The 21182-nt window shown below is 39.1% G+C and overlaps 2 protein-coding genes across 19 annotated transcripts in view; both read left to right on the top strand.

Annotated features, from left to right (window-relative positions):
* znf740a (zinc finger protein 740a) overlaps positions 1-17360 on the top strand; it is a 30385-nt gene extending 13025 nt beyond the window's left edge. For 3 of the 18 annotated variants that reach the window (XM_061689174.1, XM_061689179.1, XM_061689175.1), the window contains 14 exons: positions 3891-3974; positions 4411-4494; positions 4793-4876; positions 5666-5749; positions 6378-6461; positions 7573-7656; positions 7990-8073; positions 9093-9176; positions 9505-9588; positions 10422-10505; positions 10862-10945; positions 13632-13715; positions 14041-14159; positions 14985-17360. In XM_061689174.1, the coding sequence (XP_061545158.1) occupies positions 3891-3974; positions 4411-4494; positions 4793-4876; positions 5666-5749; positions 6378-6461; positions 7573-7656; positions 7990-8073; positions 9093-9176; positions 9505-9588; positions 10422-10505; positions 10862-10945; positions 13632-13715; positions 14041-14159; positions 14985-15158 (1301 nt within the window). In that variant the 3' untranslated portion in view covers positions 15159-17360. The remainder of the gene's footprint in view (positions 1-3890; positions 3975-4410; positions 4495-4792; positions 4877-5665; positions 5750-6377; positions 6462-7572; positions 7657-7989; positions 8074-9092; positions 9177-9504; positions 9589-10421; positions 10506-10861; positions 10946-13631; positions 13716-14040; positions 14160-14984) is intronic. The other 15 variants (XM_061689182.1, XM_061689183.1, XM_061689176.1 and 12 more) reach the window with 15 other exon arrangements.
* A 751-nt stretch (positions 17361-18111) lies between these two features.
* Positions 18112-21157, top strand: smug1 (single-strand-selective monofunctional uracil-DNA glycosylase 1). The gene is made up of 2 exons (XM_061687933.1): positions 18112-18519; positions 19743-21157. The coding sequence occupies exons 1-2, from the start codon at positions 18211-18213 to the stop codon at positions 20307-20309; spliced, it is 876 nt and encodes a 291-aa protein (XP_061543917.1). The 5' UTR covers positions 18112-18210; the 3' UTR covers positions 20310-21157.
* Positions 21158-21182: the final 25 nt, after the last annotated feature.

Consider the following 21182-nt stretch of genomic DNA (forward strand, 5'->3'; position numbering starts at 1 on the left):
TATATATATATATATATGTATGTATAGATGTATGTATATATGTATGTATATGTATATATATGTATGTATGTGTGTATATATGTTTATATATATATATATATATATATATATGTACGTATATATTATATATATATATATATATATATATATATATATATATATATGTATTTGTGTATAATATATATATATATCTGTGCATAAGTATGTATGTACATATATCTGTATATATATGTAAATGTATGTATGCATGTATATATGTAGACATGACTTGTATGATCACAGAACTGCGCATAACAATTGCCAATATACATCCTTTTTAAGTTGTTATAAAAGCAAGATTTCTTGATAATGGACTTGAAAATTGACTTGGACCACGGTGTTTGTCCTCAGTATGCCAGATTTGCACTTTTTAAACCCCAAAAACATTTTTTTCTATTAAAAATAACTACGTGGACATCAAAGGACTATGTTTATTTAAATTATTATTTTATTTTTAATTATCCATTGAAAAAAAGTCAGCTTCTGTTGTAAATAATGTTAATTTTGAGCTAAATATTAACAGAAAGTAAATATTCCATTATGTACAGTGCGAGGAAAGATTTTGTGAACCTTTTGGAACTCATTAAACTTCTGCTTAAATTGGTCATCAAATGTCTGATTTTCATCGTAATCACAAGAATAAACATAAAGAGTCTGATTAAACTAATACCACACAAACAATTATGTTTTCACATACTTTTTTAAAATAACATGTAAACGTTCACAGAACAGGGAGGAAAATTTCAAAAAACTGGTTGACCATCCCTCATCCCTGTCAACTTCAACCAATCGTTTCCTGGAGTTGCAGATCAGACGTGCACAATGATGAGGATGAATTTTGTCCAATTTTCTTTACAACTGTATAACTGTTGCAGTTCGGCAGTCAGCAAGACTCCTGGGATGTCTGGTGTGAGTAGCTCCTCGGTCATACTACAGGATCTCTATCGGGTTGAGATGAAGACTTTGACTGGGCCACACATTTTTTTTGATGCCATTCTGTTTATATTTTGGATCATTGTCGTCAACTGTTGGACAGATGGCTTCAAGTTCAAAGTTGAAGTGCAAAATATCTTGCTGAACTTGTTAATTCATTTTTCCATTGATGAGAACAAGCTGTCCAGGCCCTGAGGTAAAAAAGCACACCCATACTCCGCTCTGCTCTTTCCATCATGCTTCACAGTTGGGATAAGGTTTTGATGTTGGTGTGCTGTGCCATTTTTCCTTCACACATGGCATTATGTGTTTCTCCCAAATAATTATTTCTCTACTTTGATTTCACCTGTCCACAGAATATTTAGCCAGTAGTACCGTGGACTTCAAAAACTTGCACCAATGTTTTAAAAATTTGTTTAAAAAAATAATAAATTATTTATTTGGAGACAGCAACGGCTTTCTACTTGGGTTTCTCCCATGAACCCAATTCTTGTTTGTTTTATGTATGGTATATAGCTCATCTGAGATGTTGGCTTGTGCCAATTTCTTTAAGTCTTCATCTGACACCAGGGTCCGACGTTAAACCTTTTTGAGTGGTGGCCAGACAGCCAAGTTGTGCGGCTGCGGCTCAGTAGGTAGAGCAGGTTGTCCAGTGACCAAAGGGTAGCTGGTTCGAATTCCGGCTCCGACTGTCTGCATGTCAATGTGTCCTTGGACAAGACACTGAACCCTAATTTGCTCCCAGTGGACCTGGCAGTGCCTTACATGGGAGCAGTCACCCATTGGTGTGTGAACGGATGAATATGAGGCTTTGTAAAGCGCTTCGGGCACTGTGATAGTGCAGATAAAGCTATATAAGTGCAGTCCATTTACCATTTGTGGTGGCCCAGTCAGAACTTGTACTGGCCCCATATATTCATGATATAATACGTTAAGGTTTAGTGATTGTTTCGTATTTAGCGTCTTCATACTGTATTATTTAAGGCCCTTTAAGAAATTATGAGTACAATTGCATTCATGGCGATGACTCTGTACTGACCTCACTAAAGTCAAGGCTCGGCAATTGCAAAAATTCTAAATAATACCTAAAAGCCGAAAGGAAAAGAAGAAGATTCATTTATTGAAAAAAACTAAACTTTAAATATAACTTAGAAGAACAGCTATAAAATAAATTAGTAACAAGGAAAACATATATTAAATAATAAATAAATATATTAAAATAATACAAATTGAACAAAAAAAAATAAAGAAAAATAAATGCATTAATTGCTAAAAACGTGCCAATGCTTTCAGGCATGACTGTATTGTCTATTATAGTTGTCGAAAAAAAATCTCATTATTCTGGCATTTAACAAACAGAAATAATTTTGGTAATCTTAAATGAGATAAAACAGGAAAAGTTTAGTCTGATTTCAGGAAAAAAAGTGACGTGTCTTTTTATACAGTCAATGACTATCTGCACTAGCAATGCATTAGTGCAGTAGAAGTAGAAAGTTGCAATATAACATTAATAAACTAATTTTTCACAGATAGGAAGAGTATATGCTCTATGACGTTGGTGTGTGAATATGAATTACTTGAAGGTAAATCCCTCCCGTGACCAAATGCTAATACTAGCTAGCCCGTCAATAGGATTTTCCAGTACTGAACTGCATCAAATTGTAAAGAGGAATGGTCCAAAATTAATCTTGATCGTCGTGCACGTCTGGTCTGCAACTACAGGAAACGTTTGGGTGAGGTTATTTCTGCCAAAGGAAGGTCAACCTGTTATTAAATCCAAGGGTTCTCTTACTTTTTCCTCACTGTCCTGTGGTCTACAGGTTATTTTCTATAAAAATATGAAAACAAATTTTTTGGGGTGGTATTAGTTTGGCGGACTCTATATAATTGTAATTTAGATGGTTAGACAACATTTGATGACCAATTTGTGCATAAATTTAAGAAATTCCAAAAGGTTCACAAACTTTTTTCTTTCTACTAGATGCTTTGATCTTAGGAAAACGAGACATAAAACATATTAACAAGAACCGTGTCTTAATCACACTACAACTGTCAGCTTGACATCCCAATCACATGGTTTTACTCAATGTGGGCATTTTTGTTCTGATAATGATGGAGTTGTAACCCCAATATACATTTTCATTCTATTGATACATTGCATGTACTTAATACAGTTTTTGTAAAGATGACGTTGCAAAAATTCTGCTAAGATCTGGATTTTATGTGTGTGATTCCAATTTGGGCACGTGAGGTGGAAGGAACTACAAAATATTGTTTGGTGTTGGTGAAATGTGGTTGTTAGAATTATGCTTACAATTTAGTGCAGTTAAACATGTCACAGTTGGTTTTTAGTGTTTTGCATTCTCTAGTTTGCTGAATTCTGACAAAAGCAATGTCCTGCTGTGTTACCAATAGTCCTTTGATGTCCACCCACGTGTATATGGATATTAATGGTTGCAGCATATGTAGCTGAGCTGTAAATATATCTGGCTTTTTTAGTTGAGGCTTTCAGCAAAATTTCAATGCTGTGAGATTGGAGCAGGAATTGAGTGGCAAACTTTAGCATTCCAGGGCAGGTCATCATTTTGGCATCACGCCTACTAAAAAAAAAATGTCAAACCACCCCCTCTCCCCAGTGTAAAAAGGTCATTCATCATAGTAACTAGTGCAAATGTGCCTGCTTCCGCTGGCCAGTGTGATCGCTGTGTCCCGCGTTTCCTTGCTGTCTTGCTGCTGCTGCCTTGTGTCTCGTTCACGCATGCTTGGCTCACATCCTGTGGCTGTTTTTGTGTCATAATTCCACACAACAAATGCTTCCAAATAACAGAAGATACAACTGGACCTAAACAAACCTTTAATGACTGACCCTGTTAATGCTAGAGTGACGTCGTAGCTAATGTGTGACTTTGTGTATATAGGGGTGAAGCCGTACGCTTGCTCCATGTGTGACATGAGGTTCTTCCAACGTTACCATCTGGCAAGACACAGCCTCACTCATACTGGTATGCGTCTACTTATACTAGCTTCTCCGGTAGATGTTTGTAGAACTGCCTCCACTTCTCAACTCGTTAAACAACAGACAGTAACGATATCATAGTGTCTCAATTGACGTTCAAATTTTTAATACGCTTGAAATGGGAGAAAGAATGAAGATGTATCCAGACATGTTCCGACAGCCAAATATAAAATAATTTTAGGATTACTTGTACACGTAAATGTATGAAACGTCAGCTTTTCCCCCGCTGAATGCTCTACTTTGTTCCGCGCAATTACTTCTTTGTCCCTAAAAACAATACTTGATTTGGGCATATAATTGCACACAGCAAAACTGTTGCTGAGAGGATATGTGGATGTATAAGAAGAGCTACCGTGAGGGAAGAGTTGATGGTTCTGATTTGTTGTGTTTCTAGCTCATACTGACATACTTTTTGTGTGTAGGGGTGAAGCCATACGCTTGCTCCATTTGTGACATGAGATTTTTCCAACGCTACCACTTGGCAAGACACAGTCTCACTCACACGGGTATGACGTTGCTCTTCCTTGATCCAGTTAAACCTTCATATTGGCCCAGTAGTCATGAACTCTTCCTTATTTCTAGAAAGATCTTAGACATATAGCATAGTAGTGCTTGTTAAAAATGTTTAAAGTTAGAAATCTTTCAACTCGTATTGTGAAAGACTATTAAACAATAGGTCAGTGCGTGAAGTGTCGTGCCACTGCCTTTGGCATGTCTGGATACATAATAACTGGGTGTGTCCCATTGAGATCATTGTGGTGTTTCGTTTTACTTTTTGCAAAAAATTTTGCTCTGTGTGTACAGGGGTGAAGCCATATGCTTGCTCCATGTGTGACATGAGATTTTTCCAGAGATACCACCTGGCGAGACACACTCTCACACATACGGGTACATGTTTATTCTCAACCCCTCTCACCTTACCACACAATGGAGTGTTCCAGTGTATAGGCCTCACCCTACCTGTCAGAGCACTGAGTCACAAACGCCTTTCCACTGCACGATACCTACACGGCTCAACTCTCTATTGACACTATTTCCACAGTCAAAACCAGGTACTATTTTCTGTTCATCATCAGCCGAGGTTCCAAGCATGACGTGACGAGACCATATTGGGTAAACTGCTGCAGATTTGTCGTTGTTGGGTTTTTGTAACATTTGGATACAAGGCGAGAAATCACGAAAATCAACACACATGCTAATGTTAGCATACCCTGTTGCTGTGCTTTAGCTCTGAACGCTGCAGTGTTATACTCTACAGTGTCCACTTTGCTGCAGCAGTCTGTTTTCTTGCTGCCCTCCAGCCTGCTCTCGAATAAAGTCTCCATTATTGTTTGTTAGAACAAGTAGTTATGACTGATGCATTCAATGATGCCAGTATTTTTTTTTAAAGTGGAAAACCGACAGATCCAAACAAGCCGAGGCGAGCCGTGTAGGTGCTACACAGGGGAAACGCAGCTCAAGGCGAATAAGGGCCTTTTGATTATGTCGAAATCTTCATTATTTATTTTTTTCACTTAATTTCATTGTATCGGCATGAATGTGTGACTAGGGACTTGTTAGTCATGATAGTATAAAGAGTATGTATTGGCTCCAAAACTGACTTGTACATATAAAAATACATTTCTGTTTATAGCTGACAGGAGCACTTTAATAAAGTTTGGTACTGTATGCATTCAGGGGTGAAGCCGTACGCTTGCTCCATGTGTGACATGAGGTTCTTCCAACGTTACCATTTGGCAAGACACAGCCTCACTCATACCGGTATGCTGCATTTGTTCCCCTTTTACTTTGAAACCTTTAAAATATAACCGACCAACGACATCTAACATATTTTTTAAGTCCCATTTCCCACAATAACGTCATTATGTAATTGGTGGAAAATTTCCACTACAACTGTAGGCTTTGTTGGAAAACTGTCCACTGAAAAAATGTCCCTCTTTTTTATTTAAAACTGTAATGTTACCATAACATGTGTATCATTGACACCATCAATAAGCGGGCACATTACACAAATGAAATTTAATGGCAGACATCAATAGTCTGAACTACCAACAAGACAAGTTCCATTTCTCCAGATTGATTCAATATTTGGCTGCTTGACCATTGAAATGGTTCATTTGCAGCAACTTCTGCTTAGAAACCGTTGACAACTGACTGCATTAAGAGTGAACATTATTAAAGTAGCTCCTACGATTATATCTTGAGCTTTGCTTATTTGTAATTATAAAACTTAGATTATGATGTCTGCCAGTTCTTTCTGGCGTAATGTCTCGCCTACAATAAATTTCATAGCATGCTGTTACAAACCATCCAATTAGCATGTCCACGTCTTTTACATGTTGTGTTTTTTAGTTGTGAAATACATCTAACCTTCTTGTGTTCCATTCAGGAGTGAAGCCATATGCGTGTACCATGTGTGACATGAGGTTTATTCAGCGTTACCAACTGGAAAGACACAGTCTCACTCACACAGGTATGTCCTTTTTATTTGAATGTGACATGGCTCACACCACCATGGCCACATGCCTTAAAATTTATTTACTGCCATTGACGGCTATATGTCCATGTTAAGAAATTCTGTTACTACACCTGTCACAATGTAGCCAAACGATTTTTTATGTATAGTCAACTGTGTACTTCACAAGCACTTGTATAGTCTGATGGTAATGAAAGTTCCCCACCTACTTTGCCTCTGACAAAGTAAAAATTATTGTATGTATGTATGTTTTTAGTTGTTGTTTTTGTTGTATTGTGGCATCATACATAGAAGAAGCTCACCCTATAAATGAAGATAATGTTTGATACATAGACCTTTATTTTTAGCCATAGACATTCTTGTCACATCAGATAATTATTTCACCATCTTACTTTGCAGTAAATCATTAATTTTGGTTAAATGTCGGGCAAACATTTTTTTTAATCAGTATGCACAACACTCCACACATGTCAATTATTGTGTCATTTCTCATTCATTTTACTAACATTGACTATGGTCACTTTTGTCTTGAAATTTATTTTCACAGAAGCATAAATTGACAGACTTAATCGTATTGTATCATATTTCAAAATGTTTTCCAAAGTATCTGTCATCATACCCTTACATTTTGTCAGATTTTACATTGCAGATGTTACGTTCTTATATATTGTGAATAGTTTGCCAACTGCCTAAAATTGTCTAACCTGCGATCAGCGTTGAAAAATAAATCTGTCGAAATTAGGCAATCTCTCATTGGCTATTGTGCTTGGTGTACTGTGTCCATTTAGGACCTCAATTATTTCTTTGGATATTCAGGTGTCAAGGTTTGCAGATTGGTTTATTTTCCACTCCGGATGATTTTTTATTTTCCATCAACATTTTGAAATTCGAACACTGACTGTGGTATTAGCAATCATAGTCATAGAGAAAAGTCATGTTCAATTGGAATGGCAGACCTACTTCCTCACCTGGTGGAATCTCTGCAGCAAACTAAGCGCTGATGAGTACAACCAAACTTTACTAAACAATTAGTAAAGTTTAGTGGCGATCATTTTTGGCAGTTGAATAATTTATTTTCCACGCTAAAGCTGGTACTTTGTGTGCATAGGGGTGAAGCCGTACGCTTGCACCATGTGTGACAAGAGGTTTTTTCAGCGCTACCACCTGGCGAGACACAGCCTCACTCATATGGGTATGCGCCTGCCAATCTTAAGACAGTCACACCATTGGGATGCTGGAACATCTGTTAAATGTCTGTGTTCTGACACATTGTTGATGGGGCAGATGTAGTGCATTAGCACCAATGATATGGGCTCGTGTAATGTAAGTGGATCAGAAAATAGTATATTTTTACACAACCACCTATTTAGTTCATACTTTGCCCATGTAACTCATGTTAGGGTATGACATTGGTTATTAACCACAGACATCAATTTATCCCAGATTAGTTGACTTAAATACATCAAGATTTCTTGTTTCTTTGTGGCAGAGACACAAATTAATGCTGTTGATGCTCTGCATTTAGGTGTGAAACCTTATGCTTGCACCATGTGTGACATGAAGTTTTGTCAGCGTTACCACCTGGCGAGACACAGCCTCACTCATACTGGTATGGGTCCGTACATCGTGCCCAGTACATTCTGTGTGCACCTTCCCATTTGTCACTCCACTTTAGGAACTCACTCATTTCTCACGCATCGTATCTGATACTGAGGATTTAAGGAATTCTTCTTGTCTTTCTGTCGGATGGTTCCTGTGATGTTTGAGTGCTATTTTTGTAGTAGAGAATACATTTATTCCTATAGTTGTGAATACATTTACTATCCTTACTGTCAAAAATGTATCAATTGCAGGTCAGATGCATTGAAGCAGATTAGCTACAATGTACTGCACTCTGTATTTATAGATAGGTACTGCATATAAGAGACAAATCAATACGGCTAGTGGCTGGTATTAGTAAAATAGTAGTAGTAATATTTTCATTTGCTATATTTTCTCTGGTGTCTTTTTATCAACCTTAATTGGAATTATGCATATGCTGTATTTGGAAGACTACTGTTAAGTAATGTTGCAATTAAACATCGGCAGTTTTCAAACTTCACAAACATGGGCACAGAATGACTCTCCGAAGAGGTAAAGGCAGTGGCCATGTTGTTTGACAAAAGCAATACTTCAAGCTTGTGAACAGTGACAGCCTCTGAAGAGAGTTTGTGTTCAATTTTATCGGAATCCAACTTACGAAAGGTAAAATCTTTTTACACAATTTGCGATAGCTTTAGAGACACCGATTGCTTGTCAAGCATGTATTTTTAACTTTTCGGAGGCAGCAAAATCCCACTGACCGGTTCATAATGAATGTGACAGACATTTTTTTTTAAACAGTTTCTGTTGGTTTGTTTGTGATGTTTATTAGTTTTCCATATAATTAGATAGATAGAGCTCAAAATTTAAAGCCACATCTACTAAATCCCCGATGGCAGGAAAAACAGGCAGAAATGTCAAAGGATGATATATTGTCATTGCATTAATTGGGAAATGTGTGGTTAATAACCAATAGCTTAGGTATGTTTACATAGTCAAAACTGCAAAGTGAAGCAAAGTATTATAACGTTGCTACTGTGCATTTAGGTGTGAAACCTTATGCTTGCACCATATGCGACAAGAGGTTTTTTCAGCGCTACCACCTGGCGAGACACAGCCTCACTCATATGGGTATGCGCCCACCTTGTCCATGACACTTAGTCACACTTGACTTTACATGACATCAGACAAAGCATCTGTGATGGATGCCTAATTTCTATCACATCTGTAAATACATCTTAAGCATACAGCTGTGGGTCATTGCTTCCACCATTTTGTATAGAGATTGGTCATGAATAAAAAAACAAGCATTAAATTTTTCAAAACGATAGCTCTAATTACTGAAAATGTTGGTTTACAACCCATCAATTTTAAATTGAGAAGTACATTGCATCACTGTTGGATTGTGAACACCAAAAACCAAAGTGTGAAAGTAATACCTGTAATACTCTGCGTTTAGGTGTGAAACCTTTTGCTTGCACCATGTGCGACATGAGGTTTCTTCAGCGCTACCACCTGGCCAGACACAGCCTCACTCATACTGGTATGCGTCTATACACCTGCCCCTCAATCTTGTTGAACCCTTATTGCCCATCAAGCTTTAGCGCACACAGCCTCATTTGAAATACTTGTTTTTCTTAAAGGCAAAATGTGTAAAAAATGTAACAGTCGTGATCACCTTTGCAGTTAAATGAAATCATCCTCAAGAAAATGGAGCTGGTGTCTTAGGATATTGTAGTGTGTTTTCACAATGCAACAGTTACAGTGGGACTATTACTGCAGAGATGCCAACTCTCCTAATTTCCCAGAATATCCGGGATGATGGAAATCAACCCAACTCTTAACGTTACGGACACGAGTAGATCCTTCAAATTCCAAAATAATGCATCCTCCATTTTCTCTGTGTTTTCTTGCCACACAGTGTGCTCACACAATTGTGAATTTAGGCCGCCCTTGCACAGGGCCAGACACATTAATTACTATATGACATGTCTATGTTGCGAGCTCACGCATGCATGAGATGATGGGACTGCACATGAATTCACAATTAGACTTGATCACTAGTAGACATCCGCAATGTTGGCAGTTGTGCCAATTTCTGCCTCTTAGGCATTCTGGGAAGTCGGTAAGATTGGCATCTCTGTTTCTGGCAGATATTTGCATGAAATAGAGTTGAGAAACGTGCCATATTTTTCTGTTGCTGTTGATGCAAACTGCAGTACTGCAAAACCGCTAAAATACACCGCAAAGAGGCTGAATGAAATAGGTTTTTGCATGAATTGGCGACTGTGTGGTTAATAACCAATAGCTTCGGGATGTACTGGCAAAGAATGAAAATGGAGCGTAAGTCATGTAACATTGCCACTTTGCATTTAGGTGTGAAACCTTATGCTTGCACCATGTGTGACAAGAGGTTTTTTCAACGTTATCACCTGGCAAGACACAGCCTCACTCATATGGGTATGCACCCGCCCACCTAAACAGTGACACTGACCAAACTACAACATAGATTATGCTAATTAGACACGACGCTTGTTGTTAGTTTATGAGGGTAAATGGTCGTGTGTCAATAAGTATTTTCTGTATCACGTTTGAATCGCAAACACTAAATAAAGAGTGTGACATCATCAGCTCATGTTGTGTTAGCTCTGGATTTGAAAATTGGTCAAACACAACTTGAACTTGTTATTCATTGGATTGATTTCTAGCCAAGTGAGAAGTGGTTAACAACCCATCAATGACAGTTTTACTAATCGATGGATGACTGAGTCGAATGACAAGTTTTGAAAATTAATATATTAATGCTCTGCGTTTAGGTGTGAAACCTTTTGCTTGCACCATGTGCGACATGAGGTTTGTTCAACGCTACCACCTGGCGAGACACAGCCTCACTCATACGGGTATGGGTCCGTACACCTACCCCTCTCATCTTTCCAGTCACTCAGTGTGTTTGACGCAATACTTACCAGAAATATTTACCTATTTAGACCGGTCTCTTCAATTTTAACTAAAACGTTAGCGAAATGTCCGCAACGCTGTTATCACATGCATTCATTGAAGCTAATGGCACGTCAAGCCAACATGTTTTTATCGTCACACATGGAAATCTCCTAACGTACAACTTTAGATCTCAGCTAGAGAGCGTTTTAGAAGTGGATTTGTTTAATCCTCCATCTTGTTTTCCCGCTGGGACTGTTTCACAAGCTGACACAGTGGGAAGCAATTACACCAGCGATTAGTGCATGAGATTGTCTTAGCTTTGTTCTTTTCTTCAATTTTTAACCCAAATAGAAACAATACATTTGTTTTGGACCCTCTCTGAACTAAATGGTGTGGCCCATTACATTTCTCATCATTTCAGTTACAAACTTTTATTTTTGCAGTTTAGTACACTTACCCCTGCATATTTAAAAATTGAGTGATTTTTCTGGCCTGAATTGACCCTTTATAGCACATTCATTGAAATACTATAGTGGTGCCTTGAGATACGAGTGACCCGACTTAGGAGATTCTTGAGACAGGAGCCGCCGATCGGCCGATTACTTTTCTTGGACTTGCAAGTGCAAACTTGAAACAAGTGCTCAATGGTGGCAGATGACTCAAATTACTTCACAAAAAGCAGCAGTTTGTCAGATAACAGTAAGTATTCAAAAAAACGGCTTCAATTGTTTATTGCCACTCTCAGCTAAAGGTTACTGTTGAAGGAAACATAAAACAAAGACAATTAGACCTTTATATAAAACAACGACATAGCCTTCGCTAGCTTAATGCCAGCATACAATTAGAAAGACCATAGGTACATGGGCTAGCAACTAGCATCTATGTGTCGGTGTTGCTACCCTTTAAGCAACGGATATCTGACCACAAACTATGCAGCAACACATGTAGACAGCTAATGACATTACTCACAGGCATACATTCTTTATGCTCTGCAAAGATTAACTAATATGACTAGACTTTACGCCGATCTGGTTTGTGTTATTGGTATCGGGCGATAATTAGCATTTTATGCTGATCGGCTTTCATGTCATAATTCGCCAATCCGATCAATGACGTCATCGATCGGCTCCGCACAAGACATTTGGGCACCATGTCGCCGTTGCGTATGAATCCAAAAGCTAGTTTATTTTTAGCCTTGTCATGTGGCGCAGTACTGTAACTATCTGACGGCCAAGAAAGTTTTTTTCAATCTTGTCGGTTAAAAACACATCATCGGTGTGGGACTATTTTGCGGTGTCTCAGACAAACAACACTTAAGTTATTTGCAGTCTGTGCACAACTGAAGTACATTGTGGGGAACATCATCTAAATGCTTCAACACAAATTTGATCGGGCACCTGAAGAATGTACACAAGGAGGAGTATGCCGCGTTCAAGCAAAGCAGCGTAAAAAAATAAATAAAAGGAAAAGCCTAACTGACGTAAACTCTGGACAACACCCGTCCATATAGCCGGGACAGTGAGAAAGTTAGAGTAAGCGTGTCATTAACAGTATTTATTGAAGTAATTTAATTGCAACAAAGTAATTTAATTACAGTAAGTTAGCACCCATGTTTTCTGTCATGTTGTAATGTTGATCTGACCTAAACTTATGTTAGTGGCCAATCCTTGAATTCCCCCTAGAGGTCATTAGGCCTAGTGAGGATAAACGATACAGAAAATGGATGGCTGGATGGATACAGTACTCAGTATACAGTACACAGGTTTATACAATAAATGAACAAGTCATGTAAATGGACACGTTGCTCCATCTTGTGATCGGATCGGTTATCTGCTGAGCCTCCAATACAGTGTATCCGTATGACTATCTACTACTGCCCCCAGGTGGCCAAGGTGCAGACACGACAATGAGCAGCACAATGTGCATTGAAGGAGACAAAAAATATTATTTTTTTAATTCAATTTAATTATGTTATTACTATGTTATTATAAAATATGAAAGTGTGAGATTTTTATCAAAAAATTCATTGCAGTTTTTTTGGGGGGCGGGGGGCTGCTGGAACGGATTAATGGCATGTCCATTCATTTCAGTGGGGAAAGACAATTTGAGATACAAGTTTATTGATTTATGAGTGTGGTTAGGGAACAAATTAAACTTATATCTCAAGGCATCAATATACAATTATGACATATTTTTTTAGCTTTTTTTAAATTCATCATAATGTGAATAGTAATGATATACCTGTACAATACACTTTTCTTTGATTATATTAGCCTTCACTGCTTGACTAGGAGAAATCACAGGGCTCTACTACCTTATAGTGAGGCATCATTTTGACCTCAGTTGACCAAATATGGCCCCTTCCCCTCAAAGGACTTCATAACTGATCAAATTTGTATTAATTTATGACGCTTATCTGGGACTTTGGGAGAACAAAAGTTAGGTTTGTTAAGAACATATAGAACGGTCATTGTTTATCTGACGCAGTGCGCTTGACATATTTTGTGTTCCAGCTGTATTCCCATAGTTGCATGTGTGAACATTTCCGCATTGTGTGTGTGTGGCAGAGGTGATGTTGCACGTACTTGACCTTGTGTGGTGTGTGGCGGGAAGGGGAAGGCCTAATCCGCTGCTCTGTGTGTGTAGGGGTGAAGCCGTATGCTTGTTCCATGTGTGACATGAGGTTTATTCAGCGTAACCACCTGGAGAGACACAGCCTCACTCACACGGGTATGCGTTCCGTTGCCGCGTCCCCTCCCACCACTGCCGCTCGCACCCCCCGACGCGCAACCTCCACTTTGATGGGATGTTGAACCAGCATCACACGCAGCGCAGATGTTGTTGCGTACATCTGGGCCATGATAACCACTCTGACCTACACATAATGAGTTGATGACCAGGCCTTTTTCTAATCATAACACTCAAAAGTTACAGATAAGGCTTTTTTCCTACTTATTATTGCTGCAATGATAGTCCTCAAAGTTTGACACACTTTAGTGGTGTAAGAAGACAAAAATATTGACGCATTGACTCTGTTGTGTGTGCTTTTTGCTAGGGGAGAAGCCTTTTGCTTGTGACATGTGTGATATGAGGTTTATCCAGCGCTACCACCTGGAGAGACACAAGCGTGTGCACAGCGGCGAGAAGCCTTACCAATGTGAGCGCTGCCAGCAGGTAGGCACAACATTTATGCTCATTTTATTCATCAGTAATTATTAGAAAGTAAAGCTTTTTTTTCTTTTTTTTTTTTACATTAGGTTTAAGTACTTAATTTTTTCTGTGTAGTTTTTGTGGTTTAGTTGTTTTTTTTTGTTTTGCTTTATTTTGCTAACTTCCACGATTAAGCGTTCCCACGGGTGCTTGAAACAGTGTTAAATACTTTCATGTTGCATTCTCACATTTTGAAAATAATAATTTCTGATCTGGTTTTTGAAATTTGAAAACGTTAATTGTTGTATGTGCTTTCTTTTTTAAGCATTGTTTGTTTCTCCACTGTTTTCCACCCTGGGACCCACAGTTTCTTATGTTGCCAAGTTTGCTAGTCACTAAGAATATGTATTGTTCAGAAACAGCCTTTGAAAAGATTTATTTTATTTTTAAACATACCTACACATTTACATGTTCAAAGTGTCTTCCACAGCCCATTAATTTAGGGATGAACATGACAACTGCATGTACAAAAATGACTATCTTTCATAGATTTCTTCTTTTTTTATGTCACTAGTTTGTCTTCTTTTTAAGAAACAAAGGATGCAGACCAAAGCAACCGTCACAGTTTTAACAGTCTGAATTATTATGCAATATAAACACCTAAGGGGCTTTTTATGTGAGAGCCTGTTTAAATGCTACTGGAAGTTGTGTTAATACTGCAAGCATGCCTGTCAAAATGTTATTTTCCAAATACTACAAAAATAAGGCAAGTCTGACTTTGAATGCACATTGAATATTTCACTGTGTAGAAAACTTGAATTAACAAAAGTCCATTTTGTTTTCCGATAGAACTTTTCAAGGACAGACCGTTTGCTGCGGCACCGTCGGCTGTGCCAGGGCCGCGGCGTAGCAAAAGTGGAGAACCAACCGTGTTGTGAACCGCGCCAATATGCCCAGGAAGCTCCACCCGCTCCCCCGACCTGGAGCCCCATGCACCCACCTCCAGGTCGGCTGGCCGTCTGACATTCCACGTTCGCCCCGTCTATGTGGCCGCCAGACACAGGACCGATGGACGGGCGTGGCGCTCGCTCTGTGCTGAGTGGCTCCAGCACAGACTGACGATGCAGCTCCAGTCTTGGATTACTAATTACTGCGGGACATTTGTTCGTTTCGTTTTAACTGTTTCTTTTCTCGCCTCCATATTTTTTTAACGACAAGACTTTTCTGTGATGAAGAGTGTTCCTGTTTTGTACTTACTCTGTTTGCGGAAAAAAAAAAAAAGGTTTTTATTGTTCCAATGCATCTACATTTGTTGGTACTCTGTAATGACGGCATTTTTTAAAAATTGACAAACAGGGATATAGTTGCGAGGAAAAGCATTTCATTGTCTCTTAAGCTTTGTCACTTAGGTCCAAATATGGCTCGCGTCAACCAGATCTTGCCGGCTGTGGCAGCTGTTTCAATTTCTGTCACCATGGTAACGGTAGCTTGACCGGGACTCTATTGTGAAGCCATCTGGTTGACCAGCATTCTTTGCCTCTAATAACATTAGAGGGACACTGTCTGTAAATATTGCTAATACATTCACAGTTGGACTTAAGTAGATGTTTTTGTTTGTTTTTGGTTTAATTTTGGCCAAGGATTACCTTCAGTTTTTTCGAGCCAATGGGTGTTAATGTTAACCAGGACTTCCATGGAGTAGGTGATCAGTGGGCGATCCTGTTTTGGCCACGTGTTGATTCTCCGCTGTTTTGTTGCTTGTACACATCTCTCACATTGAGATTTCTCTCTGTTTGAGAATCCTCTTTTTTCAATTTTATTTAGCCTTTTCCTCAATGCTTTATTATTATGTTTCAGATGTATTTACGAAAACAAGGCCGCTTTTATGTCACAGTGGATGGACATTTTTCCACTAAACTCGTGGTTACAGAATGTTGGTGACCCCAGTGGCATAGAAAATGTCTTCTTATGTCATTGTCACTGATCGGAAGTCACATGATGTCTCATACTGAAGGAAGCCCAGTCTGGTGAAACCAACACTCTGCTGCACACTAACCATTGCCTTTTTATGCAGTTATTATATGCTTGGTGTGTTTTAACAGGTGTTATGTCATATCATTGGGTGTAGCCTTAACAAAGTGCAGATACACAAATAACCATTGTAATGCTGAACATTATTGTAACAAGCATTTTTGTTGCACGGGCGAAAGCAGAGGGGCTCTATCACGGCCGCTATACTCCCTGCTGATTTATTTCTCAAACTTGACCCTCCTTGAGTTGTGTGCTCATTCTCAGTGTTGAGATGAGAAAGAGCTGTGTGTACATAAGACGGTCATTTTGACTGAATGTAAGATAGGTGCAATCCCAGAGTGTATTAGTTCCTTTGCGATTGCCAGAGGGAATGTTCGTGCTTTATGTTGAATACAAATGAACAGTGTTGATTTCTCTTTGCGGTGTTCACAGCCGATGGACTGACGGAGGGTCAGGTTTGAGGAATTCGTCGACACTCTTCCAGCTGTGCACAAAGCATGGTGCTGGTGCATAGTGACATTTGTTAAAAGGGCAATACTGTACTTGTGAGTTTAGTTTCTACTAGGACCATGCAGAAGATCCCTGATGTCTCAATCGCTTGTTTTTAACATTGAGGTTTTAACTTTTCACTTGGATCAAATGTGGGTCTGTGTTTTATTTCAAGTAAATTTTTATTCTAAAATTGTAAACACTGGAGTGACGGGAAAATAGGCAAATTGAGAGATGGATATTTGTGTTTCCTTCAAAGTGTACTCTGTTTTAGACAAAGCCTCTTTCTCCTCAGAGAAGATGAACAGAACCATTTGGATCAGTACAGTTGACAGTCCACTATGATTGCTCTTAAGACGGTCAACAAAGGAAAAGATTCCTTCTAATGCAAAGTCCCTGGTATTTGTAGTAAATTATATTGATCATCATGGTATTAGGAGAGCAACGGCATAACGGTAGCTATCACAGATTAGTTGTTTTCTTTATTAGTCTTGCATGCAGAGTTATGGTTCTCAGTTGAAATAATAGAATCTTATTATTTTGTGTAGAAAAATGAGTGCATACAAGTAACTTCCTCAAACTGTTACAATAATTATTGTAAAATGGGCTAACTAATATGTACCCTTGTGATCCAATTAGTTTCAACCGTATTGAAATCGGAGGAGAGGCTTACTATTATGCTGAAATAAAAACATTTGTTAAGGACATCTGTCTCACTACTTCAGTTGCTCACATCTGATTGACTTTACCATTTCAACTATTGTGAATCTGTAACAGATTTTTTCCTTACAAAGGTAATTATGTAATCATTGTGTAACAAGTATAGTAGTTTTTTTATCTTAAATTTACTGTTGATTATTTTCATTTCATGTTTGTCCAGTTAATTATTCAGTAAGATTCAGTGTTCCACATTTTCCAGGACAATTTACAAATCAATGCAGACATTTGACCTAATCCTTCCACAATTCATAACCAATTAAAACCATCCCAACTTTAAACTGTTTATTGTATTTAGACATAGACAGAACTAAATATCCCACATTTTTCCGTATTGCACACTTTACAATAAAATTCCCAAATTAAAAAGTATTTGACATATTTACCAACTCCTTTAAAATTTCTCAACAGATTAAAACCATTCTGACTTCAAACCTTTCAGCTCTACTATTCCCAGCTCTATACCTAAATGAACAGAAGCATTTTACAAATGTACCAATCTTTAAAATCATTTGCAGTCTCACAATAAACATTTCTTCCATTTTACTGAATTCCACAGCATTTCATTCCAGCGTCAGCTCTTCTGCATTCACACAGTTTTTTTCCCCAAGAAACTACACATTCTAATTTTAAAAAGAATTAATGAGTATTTCTGCTAATCCCAGCAAAGATGTAGTTCACGTTCCAAGCCTGGAGATGGCGGTAATGCCCCTGAGTGTTGATTGACGTCCTTAGTAAAACAAGAAGACGCCTCACAGGAAGGAAACAACTCAAACGATGTAACAATGTCAATACGGAAGTTGATAGGTATTATATGCATGAAGATTGAAAAACAATCATGTTAAATGGCAGCGCGATGGCGGGGGGTGATGGAGAGGAGCGGGAATCGGAGGAGCGAGTATGGAAGTGGACCCCGCATCAGCCGAACACTGCGCCGAGCCCTTCATGCAGGTTGCTGAAGCTCGAGCTGGAGCTCAACGCGCACCTCCGTGGGCTCAGCTTCGGAGAGCCCGTCCGCTATGTGTACAACCCACTGGAGTACGCGTGGGAGACGCACAGCTGCTACGTGGAAAAGTACTGCCAGACGGGCCAGAGCTTCTTGTTTTTAGGCATGAATCCTGGACCTTTCGGCATGGCCCAGACGGGGGTGAGCTAAGCAAGCGTTGAATTACAAAGAGGACATTCAGTCGGTGCTAAATATGACGTCAGCAGTAACTCTTGGGCAATACACAAAATATATTATAATGATGTTTTTTCCCCATTCCCTCTCAGTAAGCCATCCATCTATCCTGGTTAGGGTCGCTGGCGCCTATCCCAGTTTACTCCGGGCGAAAGGCAGACTGCACCCTAAAATGGTCGCCAGCCAGCCGCAGGGCACATACAGAGACAGACAACCATTCACACCGTCACCGAGTGGGAACTCAACCCACGCTGCCTGTAGTCAGACGAACGTACCACTGCACCATCAGTGACGCCAAAACATACTTCATTGAAATAATATATGTTGAAGTATGACGCAGTACAATCTCAATAAATCTGTAGAGTCTTGTATTTTCAAGATTCAATTCATATTATGACAACAAAGTTGTATATTCTTTACCCCAAAAAGTTTTATTTTAACAAGGGAATCACCTTGTTGCCAATGTTAGGATGAGCATTGGAGAGGTTTTCATCAAGGTTGAAAATATAATAAAATACACAGTAAGAACAAAATTTGATATTTTTGAGAGAAAAGTTGGATATTCTCCAGGAAAAAATTTGTCTATTTTAATATTACGAGATTAAAGTTGTGTATTTCTGAGGAAAACACAATTTTTACGAGAGGAAGTGAATAATTACATCAGGGGAGCAGTTTGTTGTTAGTGTAAGGATGGGCAATGTAGAGGTTACAAAAATAATAAAATGCTTGGTATTTTGGCACATCGACATCAGATTATTGTCTGTATCAGGACTTTAAATGAATTGTTGAAATGTTGATATAATGTATTGGTTTGTAATTTTATGATCGCTATGAAGAGAAAGCACATTTGCCTCACAGTGCTCAGGTTTTGGGTTCAAATCCGGCCTCCCTATGTGGAGTTGGCATTTTTTCCCCGTGCCTGTGTGGCTGTACTCCGGTTTCCTCCCCCATTCCCAAAAACATGCATGGTAGGTTAATTGAAGACCCTAAATTGTTCATAGGTGTGAGTGCAGATGGTTGTTTGGCCATATGTGTCCTGCGATTGGCTGGAGACCAGTTTTATTTCTTTCTGCAAATGATTGTCAGTTTCAGTCATGCATCCAACTAATAGTGTATTTGTCAGAAGTTGAGTGACACAAATTGACTGGGAATAAATTCAATTGTTGAAATACCCATCTCATCTCTCACAGGTTCCCTTTGGCGAAGTGAACTCAGTAGTTGATTGGCTGAAGATCACGGGGGCGGTCGGTCGCCCTGACGACGAGCATCCAAAGCGTCGCATTAGCGGCCTGGCCTGCACTCAGAGCGAAGTGAGCGGCGCCCGCTTCTGGGGCTTCTTCAGAAAGTTGTGTGGCGAACCGGCGGCATTCTTCCGCCACTGTTTCGTGCACAACCTTTGCCCTCTCATTTTCATGAGCAGCAGCGGGAAGAACCTAACCCCACCTGAGCTCAACGCCCGTGAGCGTGAGGAGCTCCTCCGCCTGTGTGACATCGCCCTGTGCCAAGCCGTGGAGGCCTTGGGTGTCTCCATGGTGATCGGTGTGGGCAGGGTGGCGGAGCAGCGGGCACGTCGCGCTCTTTCCGCAGCTGGTATGGACGTGCGAGTGGAGGGCATCATGCATCCTTCGCCCAGGAACCCTCTGGCCAATAAGGGCTGGGACAGTGTGGCTAAAGCGAAGCTAGCACAACTGGGCGTCCTCCCGTTGCTTAGTAATAACACATGGCCAGAATCCTCCCACACTCAGGAAAGTTTATAACAGGAAAATCCACCCATCTGTTTTCTGTGGTCCTTTTCCCTATTAGGGTTACAGGTGAGCTGGAGCCTATCCCATCTAATTTTGGGTAAGAGGCGAGGTACACCCTGGACGTGCCGCCGGCACGTGGAGACAAACAACCATTCACGCTCACAGTCACACTTAAGGACAGTTCTAAAACGTAAATTAACCTAACGTGCGGGTTTTTGGAATGTAGGAGGAAGCCGGAATACCAAGAGCTCAGAAGTGTGTAAGTCAATGTACTTGTGCCTTTCACACCTGTCTGTATTGATTTAGGACAAACTGTTCTGTTGTTTATTACTTTATTTATTTATTTTTTACTGATGTACACCAAGTGGACACTACAGTATGGTCAGGTTGGAGGTTTTTGTTACAGGCAAAACTATATGTTATTTAGTTTGTTTTGTCCATTTACATTGTATTGTTCTACAATGATTTGTTTTGCATCTTAGAATTACTACTTCTGTATAGTTAAATGTCTTCTTGTATTTGTTACAAATGTAATGGTTATGGTGTTCTGTATATTTATATCCATTCACTTCATGATTGATCAGATCTTTTTCTTGACTGTTTTCTAATCCCATGTCATTACAATTCCATGTATTATTTATCTTTATTACAAAATGGAAAACCAAATTTGTAGAACTGTTAAAAAACTATACATTGAATTAATGGCAGATTTGAATTTCTCCTTGGCATCAAGAAAGGATAATTTCCCTTTCTTATATATTAAATTCTAATTGACAATGTTGACATTATCTGTTTGAAATCACGTTACTGTACTTTGTGGATAATTGTGAAACAAACAAACAAACAAAAAATAAAGATGAGAGGTGTATAAGTGACTTGTAATCC

Source organism: Phycodurus eques, chromosome 10 (genome assembly GCF_024500275.1).
Source record: "Phycodurus eques isolate BA_2022a chromosome 10, UOR_Pequ_1.1, whole genome shotgun sequence".
Lineage (NCBI taxonomy): Eukaryota > Metazoa > Chordata > Actinopteri > Syngnathiformes > Syngnathidae > Phycodurus > Phycodurus eques.

Bases quoted from the DNA above. Each gene is read 5' to 3' on its own strand.
- smug1 (XM_061687933.1), top strand. From the start codon at position 18,211: ATGTTAAATGGCAGCGCGATGGCGGGGGGTGATGGAGAGGAGCGGGAA. The intron at 18,520-19,742 runs GTGAGCTAAGCA...CATCTCTCACAG, and splicing joins TCGGCATGGCCCAGACGGGG to GTTCCCTTTGGCGAAGTGAA.